The sequence below is a fragment of the Vanacampus margaritifer genome, chromosome 18, assembly GCF_051991255.1.
Source record: "Vanacampus margaritifer isolate UIUO_Vmar chromosome 18, RoL_Vmar_1.0, whole genome shotgun sequence".
Lineage (NCBI taxonomy): Eukaryota > Metazoa > Chordata > Actinopteri > Syngnathiformes > Syngnathidae > Vanacampus > Vanacampus margaritifer.
Genome location: NC_135449.1, coordinates 13,970,127 through 13,994,453, shown reverse-complemented (window position 1 = coordinate 13,994,453; position 24,327 = coordinate 13,970,127). Strand labels below are relative to the sequence as shown.

At 39.4% G+C, this 24,327-nt stretch overlaps 1 protein-coding gene across 3 annotated transcripts in view; it reads left to right on the top strand.

Moving 5' to 3' along the window:
• The window catches only part of dnah9 (dynein, axonemal, heavy chain 9), a 195,707-nt gene that overhangs the window by 86,012 nt on the left and 85,368 nt on the right, over nt 1–24,327 (top strand). For all 3 annotated transcript variants that reach the window (XM_077551042.1, XM_077551043.1, XM_077551044.1), the window contains 5 exons: nt 8,695–8,856; nt 10,730–10,926; nt 14,980–15,142; nt 15,403–15,526; nt 21,306–21,448. In XM_077551042.1, the coding sequence (XP_077407168.1) occupies nt 8,695–8,856; nt 10,730–10,926; nt 14,980–15,142; nt 15,403–15,526; nt 21,306–21,448 (789 nt within the window). The remainder of the gene's footprint in view (nt 1–8,694; nt 8,857–10,729; nt 10,927–14,979; nt 15,143–15,402; nt 15,527–21,305; nt 21,449–24,327) is intronic.

Below are 24,327 nucleotides of genomic sequence, written 5' to 3'. Positions count from 1 at the left end.
CACTGAGGACTTACTGTATATTATTATAAACAGACAGGTTTCATTATAGAATACAGAAGGTACACAATGTATTCTTTTCAGAATGTCACTGCGGATTTATGTTTTTTTGAACAGACATGTTTCAATATACAGTAGAACACATTAGGTACATATGCATTTTATATATATTGAAACATCACAGCTCATAAAAATCTTAAGTCCACAGTGACTTTCCAAAAAGCTCATAGTTCTTCATCCTCTGGCTCTAATTCTTCTGGACAGATAAGAAGAAGTTGGCACCCTCGTAGCTCTCAACTGTACCTCAGCAGTAATTGCCCACAGTACCACTGTTGTTGCACTTTCACAGGTAAGAATAGTCTGCAATGACACTACAAAAGGGGCAGCCTTTTCTTCAAAGTGACCACTTAATTTTGAAAGTCAGTGTTTTTGTCGTTTGGCATTTTGGATGTTTACCTCGGCTGATGTAATTAGTGGACTTTTTCTTGAAGGTAGAAAACTGAGCGCCTATATCTTCATCGTTTATTTATTCTTTGTATTCTTTGTCTCCAAACTACCTGTAAATGTGCTTCCTCCATGCATTCACCCTACACATAAGAGAAGTAATCGCTAAGCCACACAAGCAAGTCTCAAGTTATTTTCTCTTGGGCAAATTAAGTCAAGTCCTAAAGTCAAGTCACCTTATTAACGCAGTCTTACATGCAATTATTTGGTATTCGTAGAGTCCAATAAGGTCAAATACTTGTCATTGGCCAATTTATTTAACATGTTTAACACCTCAAGATAATGTCGTCCAATCTAACAGCACTTCATAGCACACTTCAATAATCATCATGTACAGTAGTTTAATATGAGTGTCAATCAAAACTTGTTTTACAAGCCAAACAACTTCAGCTTGACCGCAAGACTCTATCCTAATAAGTCACTTCCTATTGACAATTTCTTGCATGTGCTTCTCCATAGAGAGGGAGGGGTTTGACTTATTGCCAATCATGACAGTTGTATTACCAGATTGACAGTTGAATCCTCCAGTCATGACAGTGCCATTAACTCATTCAAACCCAAAAATGTATAAATACGTTTTTTAATACTTTGTCCTTCGCTCCCAAAAACAAATTTATATGTTTTTTATATTGTTTTTTTTTTTTTTATGCTAATACATACAGAAGGCTTTGATGCATCTTCTGACCTGAAAAGGTCGCTTAAACCAATGGTAGTTATTCCGAGAAAAAAAACAACAAGCAGGTGGCAGCAGAGTATTAGAGATCAGCCAGGGCCATGTTGCAACAAGCTCTTTTTGCCAGTGTTTTCAACAGGTTTGTGAATAATGATGAAACTTGGCTATATTCTAATGCCAATTGCTGCAAAACGGAAACAGATACAAATATACTTTTTGTTCCTGATAAAAGAAGAGACCTAATCTTTATTTTGGTAAGTTCGATATTTTTTATAGAAATACAACTGAATATTCCGTGGGCCTTACAAAATCAGTCAAAATCCAGTAAAACGAAGCGAAGGGGGTTGCTTCAGTGAAAATGGCTGTGAGTGAGTTAATTATTAGTGCCCAGTAATTTTGTCAAACATTCAAAAGGAACAACAATCAAGTCTGTGAAATCATCAGGTATCAAGTCAAGTCCTAAGTCAAGTTTCAAGTCTTTAATTAGGCCACTTGTCAAAGATGTTCCACATGGTTCTATCCTTGGTCCAAGACTTTTCAGCATTTACATCAACATTATAACCGTCGTGTCCATTTTTACGCTGACAAACCAATTATTTATACTTCCAGCTCCTCCCTTCACAATCTTTTGTCCAATCTTCAGACTAGTTTTACTCATTCCGAGCCAACATTAGCTTCTGTCTAATCATGAAGACATTGACCCAAGTCCAAGTCACAAGGACTGGAGTCCTCCTCTATTCTTAATTCCACTAATAGGGCAAGGCAATCAGTTTGGCATTCAACTGAAGACACATGACCACTGGGCATATCCAAAGCCTCCACTTCAGCCTAAATGACCTCCTCAAAGAGATATGGTGCAAATCGGAGGACAGAGGCATGAAACAGAGAGTACAAGTCAGGAGACTCTGAGGCCAAACTAAATTGTATCCAGGTGATGTCCGATGGTGTGTGGAGAGGCAACAGCTTTCAGTTGTTGTGGAGGTGTGGGAGGGCTCTCAGAGCTGCTGTGAAGCTAGAAGAAACATGTGCTCGCAGCAGAAAAACGAAAAGACACATACATGCCTCCCCTGAATTGAAACCAGCATTTATGAATCAAGGACAGGAGAGGATGCAGGGAGGCAAAGAAAGAAAAGTTCTCTGTTTGTTAGTGCTTTGACGGTCGTTCAGTTGGTTTAACAAACAGATGTGTGCTCTACTGTATATAGTCACTTCCTACAAAATTCTATGCTGCTTGCCATGCTACAGTTTTGAATGCAGGATGTCGACGAGGATTTGCAAAAGGCCTGTCATTCTATTCCCATTCCCAATTATTGGTGTCAAAATCATTGCGTTAACTTTGAGTTCATTTAAAGTTTATTTAACGCCACAATTTTTTTTACGTGCAATTAATGACCGCCCCTTACTTGGAAAGCCTGTACTGGGGGAATTCCAGTTGCAGTGCAACACACACGTCCATATCAATATGTGGCAGTAATACATTTAATAATAATGCATATATTTGTGGAGACAGGTGTCAAGTTATATTTTACAATTAAAAAATGTGCATAATTTTACATGTTACTTCATGTTAAAGATTAGATAGCTCTGAATATGAAAAGAAAAGTATACTGAGCTGTCACCAACATCTTACAAATGCAATTATATCACGTTCATTTTTTACAGTACATTACATCTTTTTAATTATAACTCCATTTTATGAATTATTATGAAATTACTGTATTCATAACTAAAGGATGCAGCCACAATTCTATTAGTTTAACATTTTTGTCCACTTTTATGTTTACAGTATGAAAACTTAGAAAATAAATATTTTATTGTGCAATTTATTGTACATTTAGAACAGATATAAAGATTTGCGATTAATCGTGAGTTAACTATTGAAGTCATGCGATTAATTATGATTAAAAATTTTAATCGCCTGACACCCCTACTATCAATCGAAGATACAGTACAGTGTCAATGTTTTGAGCCGTGGATGTAACCCCATGCCTATGAGAAGGCAGTCTCCAATTGCTCACGACACATGCGCGGCCCACTACTGTACATCATCCGCAAGGGGAGATACTGCAGTTTACCTGCACAAACACACTTTTCGTGCGCCAATATCATACGCAGACGCAAGTGAGTCAGTTTTCTGCTTCCGCAATGTCAAGCACAGTGTGCACTTTGACCACAATTATTTTAAAGAGAATGAGAAGAGCCGCTTCGATTGGTTGGGAGTTGGCTGTATTCCTTCCCACATTGGCGCAAGCACCCTCTTCTATCTGCGCTAGTCTAGCGAAATACCAAAAGAAAGAAAACTCCCCATATGCGCACAGATTGACTGCACTTTGTGCTAAGACTTGCACTGGGCACAAAAATAAGGGTTTTAAGTGTTAAATAAAATGAATGGATGCTGTGAGTAAGACCCTGTCCAGCGGTGTCAGAGTACAATAGTACAAAGCACAATATAGTGTTTTATTTTAATTTTTTTTAAATATGAGCTCTTTTTATATATATATATTTATTTTTTTACAATATTGTGACCTTTTTTATATCGCCGACCTCCCCACAATACTGTGATAATTATCGTATTGTGACCTTCATATCATGATAATATCGCCTTGTGACTTTTGGATATCGTTACATCCCTATCGTCTACAGCACAAGTGTCAGAGTCCGGTCCTTGAGGGCCTGAGTCTTGCATGTTTTCGAGGTTTCTCTACTCCAACACACCTGATTCAATGATCATTACTAGGCTCCTGCAGAGCTGATGAGCTTATGAATCAGCTGTGTTGAATGTGGGGAACCTCTAAAACATGCAGGACTCAGGCCCTCAAGGACCGGACTCTGACACTTGTGCTGTAGACGATAGGGATGTAACGATATCCAAAAGTCACAAGGCGATATTATCACGATATGAAGGTCACAATACGATAATTATCACAGTATTGTGGGGAGGTCGGCGATATAAAAAAGGTCACAATATTGTAAAAAATAAAATATAAAAAGAGCTCATATTTAAAAAAAAAACAAAAAACACTATATTGTGCTTTTGTATATAACAGCAATGCATATTAACAACCTACAATGTCTAATACCACTTAATATTGAGGCACTTACTTGCTAATGCACGCACACATTGAGTTCGACCACATATTGATATATTACGTTCCCCTCATCTGACCATTAGCATGGATTTTAAACATAGAAGGGCCAAAACATGCCTTGTGAAAATTAAATTGCACTATAAAACTAGCCACCATGAGGTGCTAGAACTGCACAAATAGAAATCAACCTGACTTTTTTTTTTTTATGTGCTGCTTTTAATATTGTGACATGACGACGGTGATATTATGGCAGTTTTAATATCACAATATGACTATATTGCCATTATCACTACATCGCTACTAGACAACAACTGTTTTCTCTTCATCTTTGTTAAAAACAAAGTATAGCAGACAATCCTTCTGTCTGGAGGTTGCATGTTCTTGGGTTTTACCCTGGTTTTCTTCCACGTTTCCACAAAATAGAATTGGTTACTTTTAACTTTATTGTCCATCGGTGAGAGTGGAAATGGTTGTCTAGTATATTCCATTTGCTTCATGATTAAAAAAAAACAAAAAAACAAAACAATCGAATTGTAGGTTTCACCAATATTGTAATTGTGATTTGATGTGATTTATACGTTGGCCCTGAAGTGCAAAGCACAAAAACAAAAAACTAATCAAATCAAAAAACACAAACTGAATCAAAAACAAAACAAAAATGAAACACTACAGCAAATCCAAAAACACAAACAGTAAATAACTAAGTAAAACAACAATAAGTAATTACAAACACAAATCAAAAATCACAAAAACAAAAATGAAACACAACAGCAAATCTGAAATCACCAAAACAAAAAGGTAATCACAAACACAAATCAAAAACCCAAAATAAAAAAATATAGCAAACAAAATAAATAACATAACAAAAACAACACAAAACGATAATCACAAACCCCAAAAACACATTAACAAATGTGGTGTGTACGCGTGGGGAGGGCAAGGGAATCAGACGACTCTGATTGGACGAAAGTACCGCCCATCACCGCTTTAAAGAATGATGACAGCTCAGAGCCACCGTAGATTTATTATTCGATTTTATACTGTTTTTATGTTCATGTTAACTTATTTTGATCTGACCAACACACAACTCAAAACAAAAATTCAAGTTTCTCATCGGCTGCGCTCATTTGACAGAATTTAATTAAAAGTTGTCATGACTGGAAATAACATTGTAATAAACAAAAGGGGTCATATCTAATATATTAGAAATGGCCGATGTTTCATCTTTTAAAGTGCTGCACATTGCAGTGTTGCCATATGACGTTACAGTTGCGAGAGTCACGTGCAGACACACTCGTCGCAAGGGATACATCTAACACTATTACTAAGCTAGCTGTGTTAAAAAAAAAATAATAATAATAAAATAATTAAATTTAAAAAAAATAATTAAATTTAAAAAATATATATTTAAAAAAAAAACAATTAAAAAACAAAAAATAAAATCCAGTTTCCTTACAAACAAAATCCGTTTTGTCTTAGTGAGATTTTGGAAACGCTGCATTAGTTATTTACGGATTGCTTTTCTTTGAACTGAAAACAGCTCCACATTGTGATTTTGTTGAAGCTTTCACGCTTTCCGTGTGTCATGTGACCATGTCTTCATAGTTGTTGCTGACCAAAACATTGTTCTTCCATCGTACTTTTGACTCTTATATTATGAATCAGTTATCGTTTGCAACTTTTATTCAGAATGCAAAAAAGGTGCTTGGTATATATCTTTTTATGACTACAATGTTTTCAGCATAGAATGATTTGTTTTGCACATTTCGAAAGTGTGGGCTCCGGTTATTCACACCATTAGGCAGTGAAATGAAGCAGAAAAAAAGATCTATTAAAAGTCAAAGTATTAGATGATTCATACAGTACTCGAGGAAAACATCTAGATCTCAAGTAGTGGCAATAATTTGTGTGAATCTTTAGTAAGCACATGACCGCATACACGATTGCCGCACACACAAACACTTTTCATCTGCCTCGTAACAAAATGAATTTAGCGCCCACTTGTTACATTCTGTGGGTTCAAATATGAGAGATCAGATTCGACTGGCTTGGATTCGGTTGATTGGACTTTTAGTGTTACTGGAGGATATTGTCAAAGGGGTTTCTGGTTTGCATGTGTGTTCTCTTTACATGCTTCATTACACAGTATAAAAATGACTTTACTTTGTGTAAATGGGTGAGTAAGACTGTAAGATGGGTGACTGTCGCCCAGTCTCTACTAGTATAAGCTCCATTTACCCACCCAACTGGATGTATAGAAAATAAATGGCTTGATTATAGATAGATGGAGAAGTGATTTAAGTACCTGAAGGGTGGCAAGCAAAGAGAAATGAAGCCCATTTAGCCTTTGGTCTACATTAACTCTTTGACTGCCAAAAACGTTAAATAACGTTTAGTAAAATCCTACAGAGGAGTGCCAAAGACGTTAAAAGACGTTTGTTTCAAAACAGAGGTGAAACTAACCATTTTCTATTGTTGATTACTGAAAAACGGAATAAGGTAGAAACAAACTTTTTTTTCTGATGAAAGATGAGAGTCCAATCTTTCATTTGGTAGTATGTGTGTTTCCATAGTCCAAACACATAATTTTCTGTGGACCTTGAAAGATCAGTCAAAATGCTTAAATCGGCTGGCACCCACGGCATCCCTTTTCTGAAAACGTCTGGCAGTCAAAGAGTTAAAATACTCCAGTTTGGTTTCTCGTTGCCTTTTCAGCATGATTGCTGTTCTTCGTGTATTAGGCTTTAAAAGATTTTGCAACCGATCGTCGATCAGCAAGTTTGAGAAAAATGATAATCGATTTGATCAGAAGATGGAGCAATATACAGTATCAGTTTCAAAACTTTTATATTTACTCCCTACTAGGGCTGGATATCGATTCTGATTTCCTCAATCGATTTGATACACAATTTCGATTTTTCCCAATTTGATTTGATTCTCTTCAATTCAATCCGATATTGATTACTAATGGCACATTAATTCTTCTTGAATGTCAAGGACAAAACTCTACAAATATTCAATTCCAAGGTAAAGTTTGCGGAGGCACTAACTGGTCAAATGATTTAGTTTATTAATGAAAGTAACATGTGTTATAATTGCTTAAGTGTTAGACAAACATTGACATCAGTAAGGATGAAAGGAAAATATTGTATAAGTAATAAGTTAGGTCTTTCATAAATGTAAAAGCTTACTTTTAAATTCACGTGGAGAGTAAATTTCAAGAAAACAGTAAGATCCCCAAAAAATTTGACCTTTAAAATTCTATTTTCTTAAGAATTTATGGGGGTAAAGGATATATATAAAATAATCGATTCATGGTTTTATGAATTGGTATCAAGATTAAAAAGGAAAATTGATTCAAAATCGATTATTCGATTTTTTAAAACCCAGCCCTACTATCTACAGTCAACTGCAACCATTCCCGGGACTGGACCAACCCACAAATAGCGGAAACCCACTCGTAATTGACATTGATTGAAATGCATGCATCAAGTGTTGATAAACATTAAACAACATCAGTGTTGTGGCAATTTAGTTAGCACGAAAAAATGTTTATCTGCTGTCCCTGCAACTTGAGTTGATGTGACGGGATGCCGGGACGGTACCTGCGTAAAAGTGAGACAAAACAATGGCGCTGGCACCGGAACTGTCCCGGTTAACTGGACATCTGCTCACCCTATGATATCCCTGCAAACTTTACACAAAGTTAGCATTTAACTGAACAATTGTTAGCATTTAGCTCAGTGCGAGGCAGGTTTTCACTAGTGCTGTCACTATCAAATATTTTTAGAATCGATTAATCTATCGATTATTCAATTGATTAATCAACTACACGATTAAAGTGTATTACAAAAGCAGGTTTTACTTGATTACTGTTTATTAACCAGTGATTGGTGGTTATTTTGTACTTTCTATTTGTATAATGATTTAAAAAAAAAAAGGGGATTGATGACAGTTTGGTCATAGTTTTTTCCCCCCCTAAAAAAAACTGCTTTTAGCATATCAACAGTAATTGTTCACTGATTTCTGTAGTCCTTCATGTAAGAAAACTGATCATCATCAGCATTAAACCAAAATAAGACCGTTACAAACATCTGAGGATTTGGACAATTTTAAATCAAAAACTGGCTCCAAACGTTTACTCGATTATTATAATAGTTGTAGATTTATTTCGATAATCGATAACTTGTCGATTAATCAATTGATTTTGATAGCTCTATTTTCCACAAATGACTACTCTCCCATGCATGCTTTCAATACCTGCTCGTAAAACTTCACATGCAATACTGCTGAAACAGTCAGATTAAAGCAAAGAACTGCCATTATTTATGCCGCTTCTCTGACACGCCTAACCTTCAGTGCATTTGCCACCTTTGTGTGGTTTAAATTGGAATGAAAACACTAAGCTCCCTTCTCTACCTTCCTGCCCAGGGCATTCTCTTCAGTACCGGTGAGTGTCTGAAAACCCCTCTGGACCTGCTGAAAATCTACCTGCATGAGTCCAATCGCGTCTACAGAGACAAGCTTGTTGAGGAGCAGGACTTCCAGGTCTTTGATAAGCTGCAGGCAGACACGGTGAAAAAGTTCTTTGAGGTAAGTTTTTTTTTTTTTTTACAAAGTTTTGAAAAGAAAGACAAGGGAGGGGAGGTCATTAGGCTACCTGCTCTGCGGCTTGGACCTTGACATCGGTTAGCAACACCGGAGAAGAGAGATGGGAGGAGTGAAAATAATGCTCAGCGAATGGGTGAGGGGGTGTCGACTGAAGAGAGCATTGTAGAGAATATTAAAAAGGGTGGTATGGGGGTCTGGCTATCAGGGCCTGTGCTGTCAAGCCCAACAAATTGGAAAACATTTGAATGGTTTTCTGTCCTCTTCTTGACTCACTGCACTCCCTGGGTCCATCACATGCCACAAAATGACTTAGGGCCCGACCGATTAATTAGACAATTATTGGCCTTCAAACATCGGCCAAAACAATCGTCCAATTGGGCCTAATGGCCGATTATTTTCCCCTTAAAACATTAGAAGAAAACCAAAGTTTTCGACGCTGTGAACGTACCCTGAATGCACCATTTTGCTTACATAGCATTAGCAACTAGCAAGTGTGTAGCGTATGTTATTCTGGTTATTCTGTTGTCCCTAAACGTCCTTCAAGCTATTTAATGACAGCTCAGTTGGAGTTAACTGTAAAACTAAAAACAGGACAAAACATGCTTCGTTTTTAAAACATCGTTTATCTAGCGCTAAATTAGCATCGACTTTGGGAGTGTTTTCCCTTCAAATAAAGAATATTCTCACACAAATGCTGTGGGAACACATACCCACAGGTAAGATAACTACACAAAGGCACAAATTCTTCCCAATGTGTAAAAAACGAGTTATTTTAATAGAATTCAATCGCAACTTTCTTCTGTACTCACTTTGTGTACGCCATGGATACACGGCACCACACTGCCCCCAAGAGGCCAAAATGCACAGGAACAGACAGTATTTGTTCTTATTGTTTTTTCAATTGCTATTATTTGAGTGTATCCTATTCTTATTTAACTTTTTTTATTGTTTTATTTTGTCATTGTCCTTTCAAGTTACATTTAAAGTTGACATTTCAAGGATTCAAAGACTTTCTTTTCTCAAAATTCAAGGATGCAAACATCTAACATTTATCTTTTTTATTACTGACACACATGCATAATACAATTCCCTTGTATACTTCATGAAATTTGTTAAGGTCATACTATGGACTTGTCATTCAAGACAGAGAATCTTCATAGCAAAGGTTTGTGCATAAGTGACACCCATTAAAAAGGAATTAGGGAGGGTAATTTTAGGCATTGTATACATCTTTAAATAATCTGCAGATTAATCGTTAATCAGTATTTTTTCCTGCCAAAAATCGGTATCGGCATCGGCCTAAAAAAAAAAAGCATATCGGTCGGGCCCAAGTATATGTGTACATACGCCCACAAAAAGACAATGAACCTCTCGCCAATTGATTCCTGAGCGCGGCCTCTGCTGCTGCTCACCACTCCCTCGGGGGATGGGTCAAATGCGGAGAAGGGATTTCGCACCCGCTTAGGTGGGTGTGACAATCAGTAGTACTTTAACTTTAACAGTATTACAGCGCAATATGCTCCCAACTTTCAAATGATTTTAACAAGCAACTCTTTAGAGACACTTTGGACAGCAAGGATGCCAATTTAGTGTTATGTAAATGCAGTCTGCAATAGAGCGCAATATAGATGCGAATTGGAAGCATCGCACCAGAGGAAGTTGGCAGGGAAAACAAAACAGAATCTCTCTAGTGAGATATTCAGGGACCCGATAGTTAGCTGAAGTGTAAATGAACTAGGTCACCCCTGTACGCCGCTACGATATTCAGCTATGCCCCTGTCCAAACTGTTTAAGCTTAACACTAATGTTATGCTGACAAGGGCCATGTGTGTGCATGTGTGCGTCCCTCCCTAAGGACATGGAGGAGAGTCTGGAAAAGACCCGCAAGATGAACCTGTACTGCCACTTTGCCCACGGCCTCGGGGAGTCCAGGTACATGGCTGTGGAATCCTGGAGCAGCCTCAATAAAAACCTGCTGGAGGTACTGGACAGCTACAATGAGGTCAATGCCACACTCAACCTGGTGCTGTTTGAGGATGCCATGGCGCACATGTGAGTGGAAGATTACAAACCCCCGGGGACAATGTGGGGAGGCTCACAAAAAAAAGAATAGAGATGAAGTGTTTCTGTCACTTTCTCAATTGTCTGTCAAGGAGATGGACCGGTTTTGCATGTATTTTAAGATGAATAGCTCCATTTTGTTTTATAGACTGTCAAAAGCAGACATGAGACTGTCAAAAGTTATTTGCAATGGTTGACAAAAAGACAATGCAATAGAGGAGGGACTGCCACTGAGCCTAAATTGCTCATCAAAATTAGCGCTAAATTGTATACTTCAAAACCTCTGACATTGACATGAGAGAAATCTGTGAGTCGCATCGTCACTGGCATTTAGATGGTTGTTTTAACAAAGTTTAGTGCAATTTAGTGTTCATTTTATCCACCATGTTTCAATTGAGTCTCGTTTCAATCACACTTGTTAGTTTTTATCATAGTTAGTTTAACCTCATCCCATTTTTATTTAGTCCATTTTTAGTCAACTATAAATATAGCATTTTAGTCTTTATTTTAGTCCAAGAAAACATCATTTTATTTCATCAACAAAAACTGTCAATGTTTTAGTCTAGTTTTAGTCAGGACAATCATTTTACCCCTGATTTTTTTTTTGTCAGCAGATTATGTTCAACATTTTGGATCTAAAACTATTTCACATTTTCAATGTGCAATTTTCTGTCATCTTTTTGATAAAAAAACAGCTTCACACACAATTACAGTAGATCAACAAGTGGCTGCTATGGCTCCATGCTACGAGCTAGTAAATTCGCAAGCATTAGTTGGGCCGAATCCTCGTAAGTCACAATTTGGCAAATTGAATATATATATACTTTAAAGGGCGGCACGGTGGCTGACTGGTTAGCACGTCCGCCTCCCAGTGCAGAGGACGTGAGATCGAGTCCGGGCTTCGGCCTTCCTGGGTGGAGTTTGCATGTTCTCCCCGTGCTTGCGTGGGTTTTCACCGGATACTCCGGTTTCCTCACACATTCCAAAGACATGCATGGCAGGTTAATTGAACACTACAAATTGTCCATAAGTGTGATTGTGAGTATGGTTGTCCGTCTCTGTGTGCCCTGTGATTGGCTGGCAACCAGTTCAGGGTGTACCCCGCCTACTGCCCGAAGCCAGCTGGGATAGGCTCCAGCACCCCCGCGACCCTTGTGAGGAAAAGCGGTCAAGAAAATGGATGGATGGATGGATGGATGGATAATTTTTTCGTTTTTATTCATGAACTAAAATATCCCTAGATTTTACTCCAGTTTTTATGAAGTACATTTTCGTCTCGTTTTCATTAGTCGACCAAAATGCATACTGATTTAGTCCCAGTTATTGTTTATTAACGAGGGTTTTAGTCTGGTAAAAAATGTGTGTTGACGGAATTCTTTTTGTTTAGTTTTCGTTGACGAAATTAACACTAGTGCAAGTAATAATCAAGTCATGAATAGGGTGACCAGTTTTTCAAAATTAAAAAATAAATTCTCACCAGGAACTATTTATAACAAATTTAATCTAGTCAATCTGGTGACAGGTGGTTGTGTTGTTACTTTAGCTAATGCTAAATGCTATCTTGGTTGACAGTTCAACAGCGCTAAGCATTGCTGTTTGGTGCTTTAAATTTGTATTTCTATGGATGTTTGAGATGTCCTACTTTGTGAATGGTCATTGAATGCGAGTGAGTACAGTACTTTCTTTCTTCTTCTTTTTTTTTTGCTTTTCTGCGCAGCTATCAATCATCAGGCCTTTTTTTTCAGGGGTAACTACACTCAACAAAAATATAAACGCAACATTTTGATGAATTCAAATATCTAAAACTTTTTCCACGAACACAATATCACCATTTCTCTCAAATATTGTTCCCAAACCAGTCTAAGGCCCCGTCGACACGAAAGCCAGTTTCAATGTATCCTCCAAGGGGATCAGAAAACCTGTGGTGCAGTTTTGTTTTATTAGTATAAATAAATAAAAAAAACTACACATTTCAGAATGGCCTTTTATTGTGTGCAGTCAAGGCACACCTGTGCACTAATCATGGTGTCTAATCAGCATATTGATACGGCACACCTGTGAGGTAGGATGGATTATCTCGGCAAAGGAGAAGTGCTCACTGTCACAGATTTAGACTGGCTCGTGAGGAATATTTCAGAGAAATGGTGATATTGTGTATGTGGTAAAATAGTTTTAGATCTTTATGTTCATCTCATAAAAAATGGGAGCAAAAACAAAAGTGTTGCGTTTATATTTTTGTTGAGTGTACATTGGCATCACTTTGCGGTCCCACATTGCATTATCAGAAACATGCAAGCAGGAAGTGTAGTTCTAGTTCCGGTATAGCACAAACGTGAATGTGAAAGTAAATCGAAAATAATTTATCACTTCATTTTGAGTTGGTTTATCATATAAATTGCTATGACATTGACAACTGTGTGATTCACATACACATGGCCCAAACAATTTTGGACAAAAAAAAAAAACAACAAAAAAACAGGGCACTGGGACGGGACCTGCGTAAAAATGAGATAAAACAATCGGGCTCGAGACAAAAGGCCCAAACAGGACTGCGCCGTAATGGGAGGCTGTCAGTTTAAGTCAACCTAGAACATTTAATAAACAATAGACAAGGAAGGAAGACAAGAGACTTCTTTTTACTCGCGAGGAGAACGGACAGAGATGTGCTCAGTTAGAATCTCCGACCCTCTCTGCGGCACACTCTCCCGAGCCCTCTCTTTATATATTTTTTTACAGGGTGTTCCAACAACAAAATGTTTCGGTCCTTAGCTTGTGATAAGGGCACAGTTCCTGTTCTGCAGCTGCAAAAGCATGAGTCATGCTTTGCAATACTATAAGAGCAAATATGGGATAACTTATGTACATTTATTCTAACAGAGGCCCAAATCGAGCTGTCCCAGTAAAACTTGGGTCCGTCGTATAATGGGACTATCCCTGGTTTATATAATATATAAGTTTATATATTTATTTGCCCTTTTATTTTTAATTGCCTTTTTTTGCCAGCAGAAAAAACACAAAAATTTCTCAGAGAACAAATCAGTGATGACCAAAATAATACCAGGTTCATACTTGGCTAATGTAACAGTTTTGCTTGGTGGGGTTAGGGATAAGCGACATTGCATGAAAACTTTAAAAATATTTTTAGCAGAGGTGGACATTCTGTCAATGATGGACGCCTATTTCATTGGCAAGTGCCGATTGATGGGAAACTTCGAAAATGTGAGCATTGACGGAAGGGCGTTTTTGTCTGCCAATGTAATCGTCAATCCGACAATGACGGACGCCCATTTTGTTGACAATTGCCGATTGACGGAACGTTAATCAATGACCACCTTGAATGACGGAAACATTGACGGACACTCATTTTGCTGAGCAATTGCCGAATGACAGATTGACGGTTCGGCTTGAAATATTGACAGATTGACGATGACGCAAGTGTGTCCCGGGACTAGGGATAGAGCTAGAGCGATAATCGGCCTGGCTGATAAATGGCGCCGATATTGGGGATTTTGATAAATATCGATATCTGCTTTTTTTTCTAAATCTGATGGGCGTCTGGTCACCCTGGTCATGAGTCTGCCATATGCATGCATGGATGTAGTGAATATTTTTCTTGCAAATTTGAGTTGAAGCTGACCTACAACCTCAGAGGTATTTGACTTACTACTACTGCAAATGAATATGATGCAATGATAAACAGAGTTTCAGGTTGAAATAAAGCAATCATGAAAATTATAACACCAAAGATAGATATCATTTTTCAACAAATAAAGGAGGAACCCCTAGTTTGACTTAACTACTTGTGGCAGAACAATGTTTCGTAAGGTTTGGCATTGTAAATGTGAATGACACATACAGATGGTGGGAGCGGGCGGTATGAAAGCCAAGCGAAATAATGTTTCATTGTTTCATTGTTGCATGGCGTTTTTCTTGTTTCCTTGATGAGTCACATTGCTATGACAGCACACCTCCTCCTTACATTTTAGCTTCCACTTCCACCCATTCCGCCCTTACTCATCTGACTGTCTGCACCTCCACATGCAGCTGCCGTATAAATCGAATCCTGGAGTCTCCACGGGGTAACGCTCTGCTGGTCGGAGTAGGCGGAAGTGGCAAGCAGAGTCTGACCCGACTGGCTGCCTTCATCTCCAATCTGGAGGTTTTCCAGATCACCTTGAGGAAGGGTTACAGTATCACAGACCTCAAAGTAAGCACACAGCAAAACACAAACAAACTGAAGTCACGATTGGTGTCATAATGCGGTGCATGCATTCCATTCGTGTTTGCCTTGTTTGCATGTGCGAAGGAGTTGCTGCTGGAATTATAACCATAATCCATTCAATATAGAAACACCGTGCTTGGAATTTACATGGCACCCCCGCCATAAAACCCTAACAATCTCTTGCCCGTTTGCTGCAGAATCTCATTATGTGTCACTCCCCCACTCTGTATGTTTCTCTCACCCAGAGTGACCTGGCATCGCTCTACATCAAAGCTGGCGTGAAGAATGTTGGCACCGTGCTCTTAATGACTGACGCCCAAGTGGCAGACGAGAGGTTCCTCGTTCTGGTCAACGATCTGTTGGCATCGGGTAACGGCAGGCTTCACTAATTACTGTCTGTCACATTTTGCAGGAGAGCAAGGTTTTTTAATATGTCACAGCCAACATCACTGTGGTGCCATTTTTTTCAGCTCTGTTCACAAAGTGTTACTGGGTGGACAAGCAGAGCTCATGTGGATGAACCATTTATAACGTTTAACCCCTTCAGACCCACATTATTTTCTGCTGAGCAAATTTTCATTTTTATTTTTTACTGATTTTGACTCTTTTCCCACATAGGAACAACATGGAAACAATTTTTTTTTTTTTGGGGGGGGGGGGGGGTTCTCATGCTTTTATTTGTTATAGTGGACACCAGGATAATATGGATGTAACTTGTTGTAAACTTACCAAGCTTATATGTAATATTTTTAACATGAACATCATGCAAATGAACTCGCAATTATGTGATTGGTTAGCTAGGATCAATTCATTAACCAGAAGTGATTACATCATCCAAATAATGTGTTTTTATTCATTTAGACATGCAAATATGTCATGTCCACTGCAATCATCGATGAGTCCAAAGGGGTTAAGTTTATGTATTTATTTGCCTTTTTATTTGTAATTGCCTTTTTTTGCCAGCAGAAAAAACACAAAAAGTTCTCAACTATTTTCATTTCATTTCATTTTCCTTGTAAAGACTTACATTTACAAGTTTCTGATTGAATGTAGTAAGGGGGTGTAATCAAGTTTTTACTGAGTTACTGAGCAGTTAAATGTAACTTATATTAATACACCAAAAAAGAAAATTCCTAGGGTTAACATGAAGATATTAATATGCAAAAACGTGGTCAGAAGCCAAATAATATGTTACACTTATAAATCATACAGCGCATCCGTCACGTGTAGGAGTCGTCGTGTTGGAGTGGATGAAAAATGGTAGGTGGATGCAAGTACAGGAAAGCAAGCAAGGCAAGGCAGGGTTGCAGGGAAACATGTATTTATTTACAAAAAAGACTAAGAAGGTACAGTGAAACAAGAAAAAAAAGTCTACAAGTCCAGGACATGCAACATTAGACAATGAACCGAGTAACTAAGGCCCCGTCCACAAAAGCCCGTTACAATGTATCCGCATAAGTTTCTTGCCGTTCGTGCAGTTTGTCCACACGGTGGCGCCATTTCGGAGCTTGAAACCGATCACTTTTTTAACCAGGCTCCAGAGTGGAAAGATTTCAAAACGTACGTTCCAATGTGGACACCTTATGCGGGATACTCCTCCAGTTTGAAGACGTATGCTCGCGTGACTGCGCGCGAACCGCCAGTCTGTCAACAACAATGGCGGAAAGCCGTGTTGTAGTCGTTTTGCGCAACCTTTTTAGCTTTACAGCAAAATATTTTGCGTGATGATGTACTTGAATCACCCGCCATTGTCACTTCTCCTGTGTTCGTCCCACTGATCTGTATATATATACTGTATCTGGATAGCCAATAGCCCATACACACCCGTGAAAGCCGTTGAAGCGACAGAGCGGCTTTCTTACTCCACCCATCTTGCGAGCAGACTACTGTTTAAAAAACTTTGAAGACCCCCTTTTCTTTTATCGCTCAGTTCCTTATACCCCAATATTATATTTGGCAGAGGCATCTTTTGTTGAATTATAGTTATAATTGTTTATTAAAAAAAGATCTACAAGTTTCCTCTTGTAATTATCACTAAGCATACAATTTATACATGTATTTAAGGCAAGTTGTAAAATGTCTAAAGTCCTCAATATAAATCATGCTGTCTCTACGAAGCACTGTCTCAAATGTTCTCAAATTTCAATATGGCAGCCTTGCGCCTTCAAAAGTCTTGACCTTTCCGTTAACTCCCTGTGGCTGCGCTACAGCGCCACTCCAGACTTGGCATATACATTACAGCCGTTAAACGTCCTCAGCGTCTTCTTTTGGACACACGCATGTCTTGAAACATTTCTGTGTGTGCCAGATTTTTTGGAGGAACAAAGCCGGCTTGGCTTCCGTGTGAACAGGGCCTAAATCGAAACAGACTGATGAGACGACGAGGCACACCTGGAGAGACCTGATTGGCTAACATGAGGAGAAGGGCTGTTAGGATCAGATGGAGGCAATGACTTGATGACCAGACTGGGATGGCACAAACAGGACATGAGAAACATAGAACTTTGAATAACATGTAACAAAACCAAAATGATTTAAAAGCAAATCCAAAAGTTCAACAGAAACTCAGATCATGACAACATCAATACCTCTCAATTCCGTTTATTGCTAGACTCACTGACCAAAAAAAAAAAAGCTATTCATATTTTAACACACACTACCAGCACAGTAAAAACTGATCTTTGACGTCTACCACTGTCAACGGCAGTGAATGAGTTAAGTACACCTGAGGGACAGGATTGTATCATTTAACTATCTATCAATCCATCCTTCCATTTGCTATGCCAAGTCAATGCTAAACCAAAACTCCTTAACTAAAGGAGACCGCAAAATAAAAATCAGCCAAATAAATACATTTAAAGCGGTTACTATATTTTCTGAACAATGCCAACAATTTCCCTATCCATATCTACTATTGTGTCCCAGAGTTTTTTGGGAGAGAGTAGAGAATGAAATAAAATGTGTTTTCTGGTGAAAAATACATAATGGGAACCTTTTTGAATTTTGAATTCAGGCTTCTACGGAAGCCAATGTGGAATAAACTTTTTTGACAGGCAAGTGTCTGAACAAATAGTCAGAACATATTTAAATATGTTTGAATGTACTTGCAAATACAGTACGTTCGAACATATTTGCAAATACAATTAAACATATTTAAATATGTGAAAATGTACACATTTAATTGCAAATACTGTACGTTTGGGCGAACTTGCAAATACGTTTGGCATTATGGGGGGGGGGAAAGCTGAATAGAAGTCATGTACTGCAGTAATAATAATGAATCATAAAAATTATGAATAAACAAAGTTTATTTAATAGTTTTCAAACGTATTTGTAAAATGTAGCCCAAATGCTAAAAAAAAACTTAGTCGTGGCATTATTGGAACCAAATGCTACGTTTTTAGCATTTTTTTATTTATTTATTCCTGGAGAGCTCAGTATTGTTCATTCGGTAATTTTACCGATTTGACATGTCATCATCATTGCTCTCCTTTTTTTTTATATATATATATTTTTTTGTATGTGGGTGATTATGTGTATGTGCATGTGTGTGTGCGTGTGTGCATGCGTGCGTGCGAGTGTGTGTGCATTCATTAGTTCCCCTAAAACCTATTAAAAAAAATATCCCATACCGTTCCCCTAAACTGAACACTTCCAGCCAGAGCCGTGAGGCCGTCAGGAAACCCGAGAAAGGACCAAAGAAAAGAAAGGAAAGTGTGAAATCCAGCACAGACCAGACAACACCCACCAGGCCACCAACCAGAGTCCTTCACCAACCCCAGAGACATCTAAATTTCAACAAATCAGGGAGACCTCGAGAGACCAAAGGAGAGACTGAGGAAAGGAAGGAAGGACAGACGAAGCGGATTGAGATCACCAGCCTCCACCGATTCAATGACCTGAAGAAGATTGTGTCTGAGTTTCGATAAATGCTGGTGTGGTGGATCTGGCATGCATGAAAATCTCCACCAAAGAGGGGAGCCGTCGACCCCCACCAGGACAGAGCAAGCGCAACACCTCAGGGCCCCCCAGGCCGCGGCAGCGCCAAAGGACAACCCCCAGGCCCCGCAGGCAGGGGCCACCGGCCGGAGAGCAAACCCAGGAGCAGGAGCACCCCCCACCCCAACGCGGCCCGCGCCCCCAACCCAACGCAGCAGGACGGGGCACTGCAGGCCCGCCAGGAACCCCACCGATCCACAGCCCCCGCTCCCCCCATGGCCCCCCATCCATCCCCGCCATCCACCCAACCCAGCCCCAGCCGCCCCCAGGCCCCCAAACCCCCAGACACCGTCCCACCCCCAGGACCACCACCACCCCCCAACCAAGCCGCCCCTCCCCCCGACCCCACCCCCACCAACCGGCAGCCCGCTGACTCCCAACCCCCAGATCCTGGGGATCCCCCGCACCCAGGCACCGGCGCCGAAGAGGGGCCGGGCAGCGGATCGGAGAGGGCATCCGCGCCCACAACCCCCCACCGCCGCATGGAGGGACGGAACACCGGGGGCAGAAGGGGAGATGGGGGCACCGCACCCCCGAACCCCAGGCCCAGCGGGGAAAGGCCCCGGTCGTCACTCCAGCGTTCTTAGTGAGAGTTAACCCTGTTACTGAGTTTGCCAGCTCGCCGACTGGCGAACTCTACCCCTAAAGCTTGAATGTGACCCCACCCAGTGTATATACAAGTGTGTGTGTGTGGTGCATTAAAATTGGGAGCAGGTGAACCGGAGCAGAGGGAAATGATATCCCCCTCTGCTCCGATCCACCCGCCTCCCAGGCATGTCAGTGAGTGTATGTGGTGCATTAAAAAAGAAAAAAATAGGGGGGCGGCGCGGCTGGGATACGGACAGGGGACCGCAGCACTGCTATATACTGCGGTCTGCCCCAACCGATGGCGCCCCCCACACACACACACAGTTGTGTGGTGCATTAAAATTGGAGGGGAGTTGTCGGGCGAAGACGGTGTGACCCCCCCCCCCCCCCCCAGTGTGTTATGTGCCCTATATGTCTATAAAAGTGTATTGTGTACGTTTTTAGCATTTCACCAACAAGTATGTTCAAACATATTTGCAAGTACGTTTGAATGTATTTGACAGTTAAAAATGATTACTCCACATTGGCAGTTCCACACTTAGACTAAAAGAAAGACTGTAGACATGAGGAATTTTCCATTTTGTTTTCTTTTTTCTATTTGAGAAAAGGTGCATTTTGTGTTCTTACCATTTGTGTTCCTGGAAGTGATAATCCTCAGTCAACCTATCTACAGATTTCAGTGAATCTATCAACACCATCAGGTACCACGATGCAGCAGCTGGAGCAAAAAAGAGAGAGTCAGAATGTGTAACAATAATAAAATGGAATGAAGAAAATACCAAACAGCTGCTCTTGGAAGAGTGCAGACTTCATCCAAGGTTATGATGTTAACAAAAGAAAGAGAAAATGTTTGTATAGTGCTGATAAATAACTAGTCCCCAGAGAACAAATCAGTGATGACCAAAATAATACCAGGTTCATACTTGGCTAATGTAACAGTTTTGCTTGGTGGGGTTAGGGATAAGCGACATTGCAAGAAAACTTTAAAAATATTTTTAGCAGAGGTGGACATTCTGTCAATGACGGACGCCTATTTTATTGGCAATTGCCGATTGATGGGAAACTTCGAAAATGTGAGCATTGACGGAAAGGCGTTTTTGTCTGCCAATGTAATCGTCAATCCGTCAATGACGGACGCCCATTTTGTTGACAATTGCCGATTTGACGGAACGTTAATCAATGACCACCTCGAATGACGGAAACATTGACGGACACTCATTTTGCTGAGCAATTGCCGAATGACAGATTGACTGTTCGGCTTGAAATATTGACAGATTGACGATGACGCAAGTGTGTCCCGGGACTAGGGATAGAGCTAGAGCGATAATCGGCCTGGCTGATAAATGGCGCCGATATTGGGGATTTTGATAAATATCGATATCTGCTTTTTTTTCAAAATCTGATGGACGGTCTGATTTTTATATTTCCAATTTTCCTAAACAACTGAAACAATCACAAAGATTCTGAGAAGACTTCTAAATGTTTACGTTAACAGAAAGAAAACAATAACTTAAGAACTTGTGATCTTTCGTCACTAATCTGCATCCTGCAATTATTCAAGGAGAGATCCCCGACCTGTTCCCAGACGATGAAGTGGAGAACATTATTGGCAGTGTGAGGCCAGAGGTACGCTGCTCAGGATTGATGGATACAAGAGAAAACTGCTGGAAGTTCTTCATCGACCGGGTTCGCAGACAGCTCAAGGTGAACTAATCAGATACTCAGACGTGTACTGTACAAAGAACTGTGTGTTTTGTTACTGTGCATTTCACAACTAATGATCCAGAGAAAGTTGTTCTCAGTGGCTCTCCTCGGGGAAGGCGGGGGAAAGTTTGCTGTTAATTTGTCTCTCAGATTCCTGCACCTCTGTTTGATCTCCATCTCCTCCCAATATAACTTCAGTCTGCTGCCTCTCACCTCACACCTAATTTATGATCGCAGAATAACAACATTTTCATAGATAGGTAAACGTCTGGCTTTAAGATGAAGCTCTCCCCAGACAATTCCCCCCTAATGATCTTTCAGAATGCTTTCATTGGTGACGTTCTTTGTCATAAATCACTGGTATGACTGGAAAAAGCTGCAGTTAAGCTGGAGCTGATTTCACAAACGTTTAACCATTCTGTTCCCTCTTGGGGACTGGGGAATTCTCGGAGGGTTGTTTTCCTGTCGCTATTACCATGCAGCCCCATCACCATCCATATCCAGCTCGCTATCTCGCTCCCAGCCCTGTACACTCGCAAGGTAGAGGAGTGAATAAATGAGGAAGGCAATCCCACTTGTCAGGCTCATGCCTGTAAAGATTGGATCTGCAACAATGTGAAATGATCGGTCTGAATACATGGGCGGGAGAGTCTCATTTGCTGTTAGCAAGAAGACATGATTGCAGTGGGTTTTGTATGCATAGTAGTAGTAATTATGCACAACAATTATTAGCAATTATCATACAATACAACATCCCTTGACCAAAGGCAGACGAGATAAGGGATCGAGATAAGATAGGGATACGATCCGGAAGACCAACTTTTTTTGCTCCCTGGACTCATTTTGGGTTAAAGTGCATTTTTGTTTGATGAAGGTGCTTTTTTTGGATAGAAATGACACGGAAATGGCAAAAAACAAAAACAAAAAACAGTGGTGACTCTAGTAGTGTTTTGATATTATCTGAAAAAAAATCAAGGAAACTCTTTTTGCATCGTTATACTTCCAGCATCATCTAAGAGCTGCCCAATCAACTATACATTGAATACAGCTGGTTTCTCACTCCTTTTTTGCTGGCTGTAATTTGTGACTTAACAAAATAGTGAAATGCACTTTAGCTAAAAATGTGGTCAGGGTTAGAATAATTTTAATGCTTTTTGTTGTTCAGTTCAGTTTTTTTTTTCCATTTGCTGCTGTTTTTGTTTTGTTTAGCGATTTGTTATTGTGTTTTTAATTTTTTTGTGTTTGACTTTTTTGTTTAGCTGTTTGTTTTTGTATTATTTCATTTGTTGGTGTGTTTAGCTGTTTGCCTTTGTGTTTTTTCATTATCTGTTGTTTAGCTGCGTATTCTGTTTAGCTATTCGATTTTTTTTTTTCATGTACTGTTGTGTTTATTTTTGGTTGTTTAGCCATTTGTTTCTGTGTTTGTTTTTTTGTAATTTAGCATTGCGTTTTGCACTTCAGGGTGACTATAAGTATGTCTGTTGGACCTTGTACCAAGATTTGAGAATGTTTTGTTAAAATAGACAATAACCAACTGATTACTGACTCTAAATTAGAACACACCAACACGGTATGTTTTATGATCATTTATTTTCGCAAGTGTCTCAAAAAGATAGCTTTAAGCTCGCCACCTGGTTTTGAGTAGCTCACCAAACAGACAAATGATACACGCATAATGTCAGTTCATACACACTCAGCCTCTTTTTTTAAATGGCCATTTACCAGATATTACAACAAAAGATGGTATGTTCCGTTGTTGAGAGATATTCTGCTATACATTACATATGTAGAGTAAACGAGTAGTAATATACTGTACATGCAAATGTCATATGCATATGCAATACACAAGAGGGTCTTGACTGAGTTCATGCTGTCAAAGAATTTCTCACAATGTAAAGAGTTGGGGGGGGTAACTGACACGGTATTTCATTTACAATCCTGTTTCCATGTTAGAGTATAAATATGTATTTGTTTTGTCATGGTATATACTCCAGTGCTTCATGAAATCTTAATGGTGGCTTGTGCTATTTTTTTGTATTGAATAAAAATGGTAATGACTTGAGCAGTCAGAAATTAATCAAATATATATTTTACCCAAAACAGTCAACTAAAGCACATTATTCCATGCTAAATAATTTTGTGTTTTTTTTTTCGGAAGCCTGGTATTGAGTCCAGGGTATACCACGCTTCTCACCCAAAGTCAGCTGCGATATCCTCCATCTCGCTCAAGCCCCTAAATGAATACAAATGGTATAGAAAATTGATGGAGTACATTTTGGGATATTTATGGTTTGGATTAACAATAACTATATTTTAGGTTTTATATGTATTTTATTTTAGAATTAAAGAGCTACTACATATGAACTTTTTAGTTGTATTTTTTTCTGAATGAAATGCCCTTTCAAAAAGGAGAGCAAATGAGCAAAGTAGATACAATTATTGGATGAACAAAAAAAATGTATGACTACAAAATGATGTTGTTTTTATATGTTTGTGTGTAACTTGTATCTTTACCCCCTGACTGAGAGGCCTCGCTGTGCCAAACAAATGCTTCAGATAATGTAGGATTTGTTTGCAGTTATCCGAGTTGATGATGTTTAGAGGGTCCTTTGAGTTTGCCTTCTGTATGTTGGTTTCTTTAGCATGATAGAGCATCTGGTTGGGATTCACAACAAGCCAGCTGTTCGTTTCCAATCAGTCCAACATAGCCCAGAGCTCAGCGCAATCTTTTAATTCACATGCCTGCCAGAGGGTGTGTTTGCTTAATGATGTAGCTTCTAATAATTTATTCTCTGTTTCCCATTTTTCATGTTGATTGTAGGGAGTGCTAATCATTGGAGGATCCGACCTCATACCCAGTGTGTGTGTGTGTGTGTGTG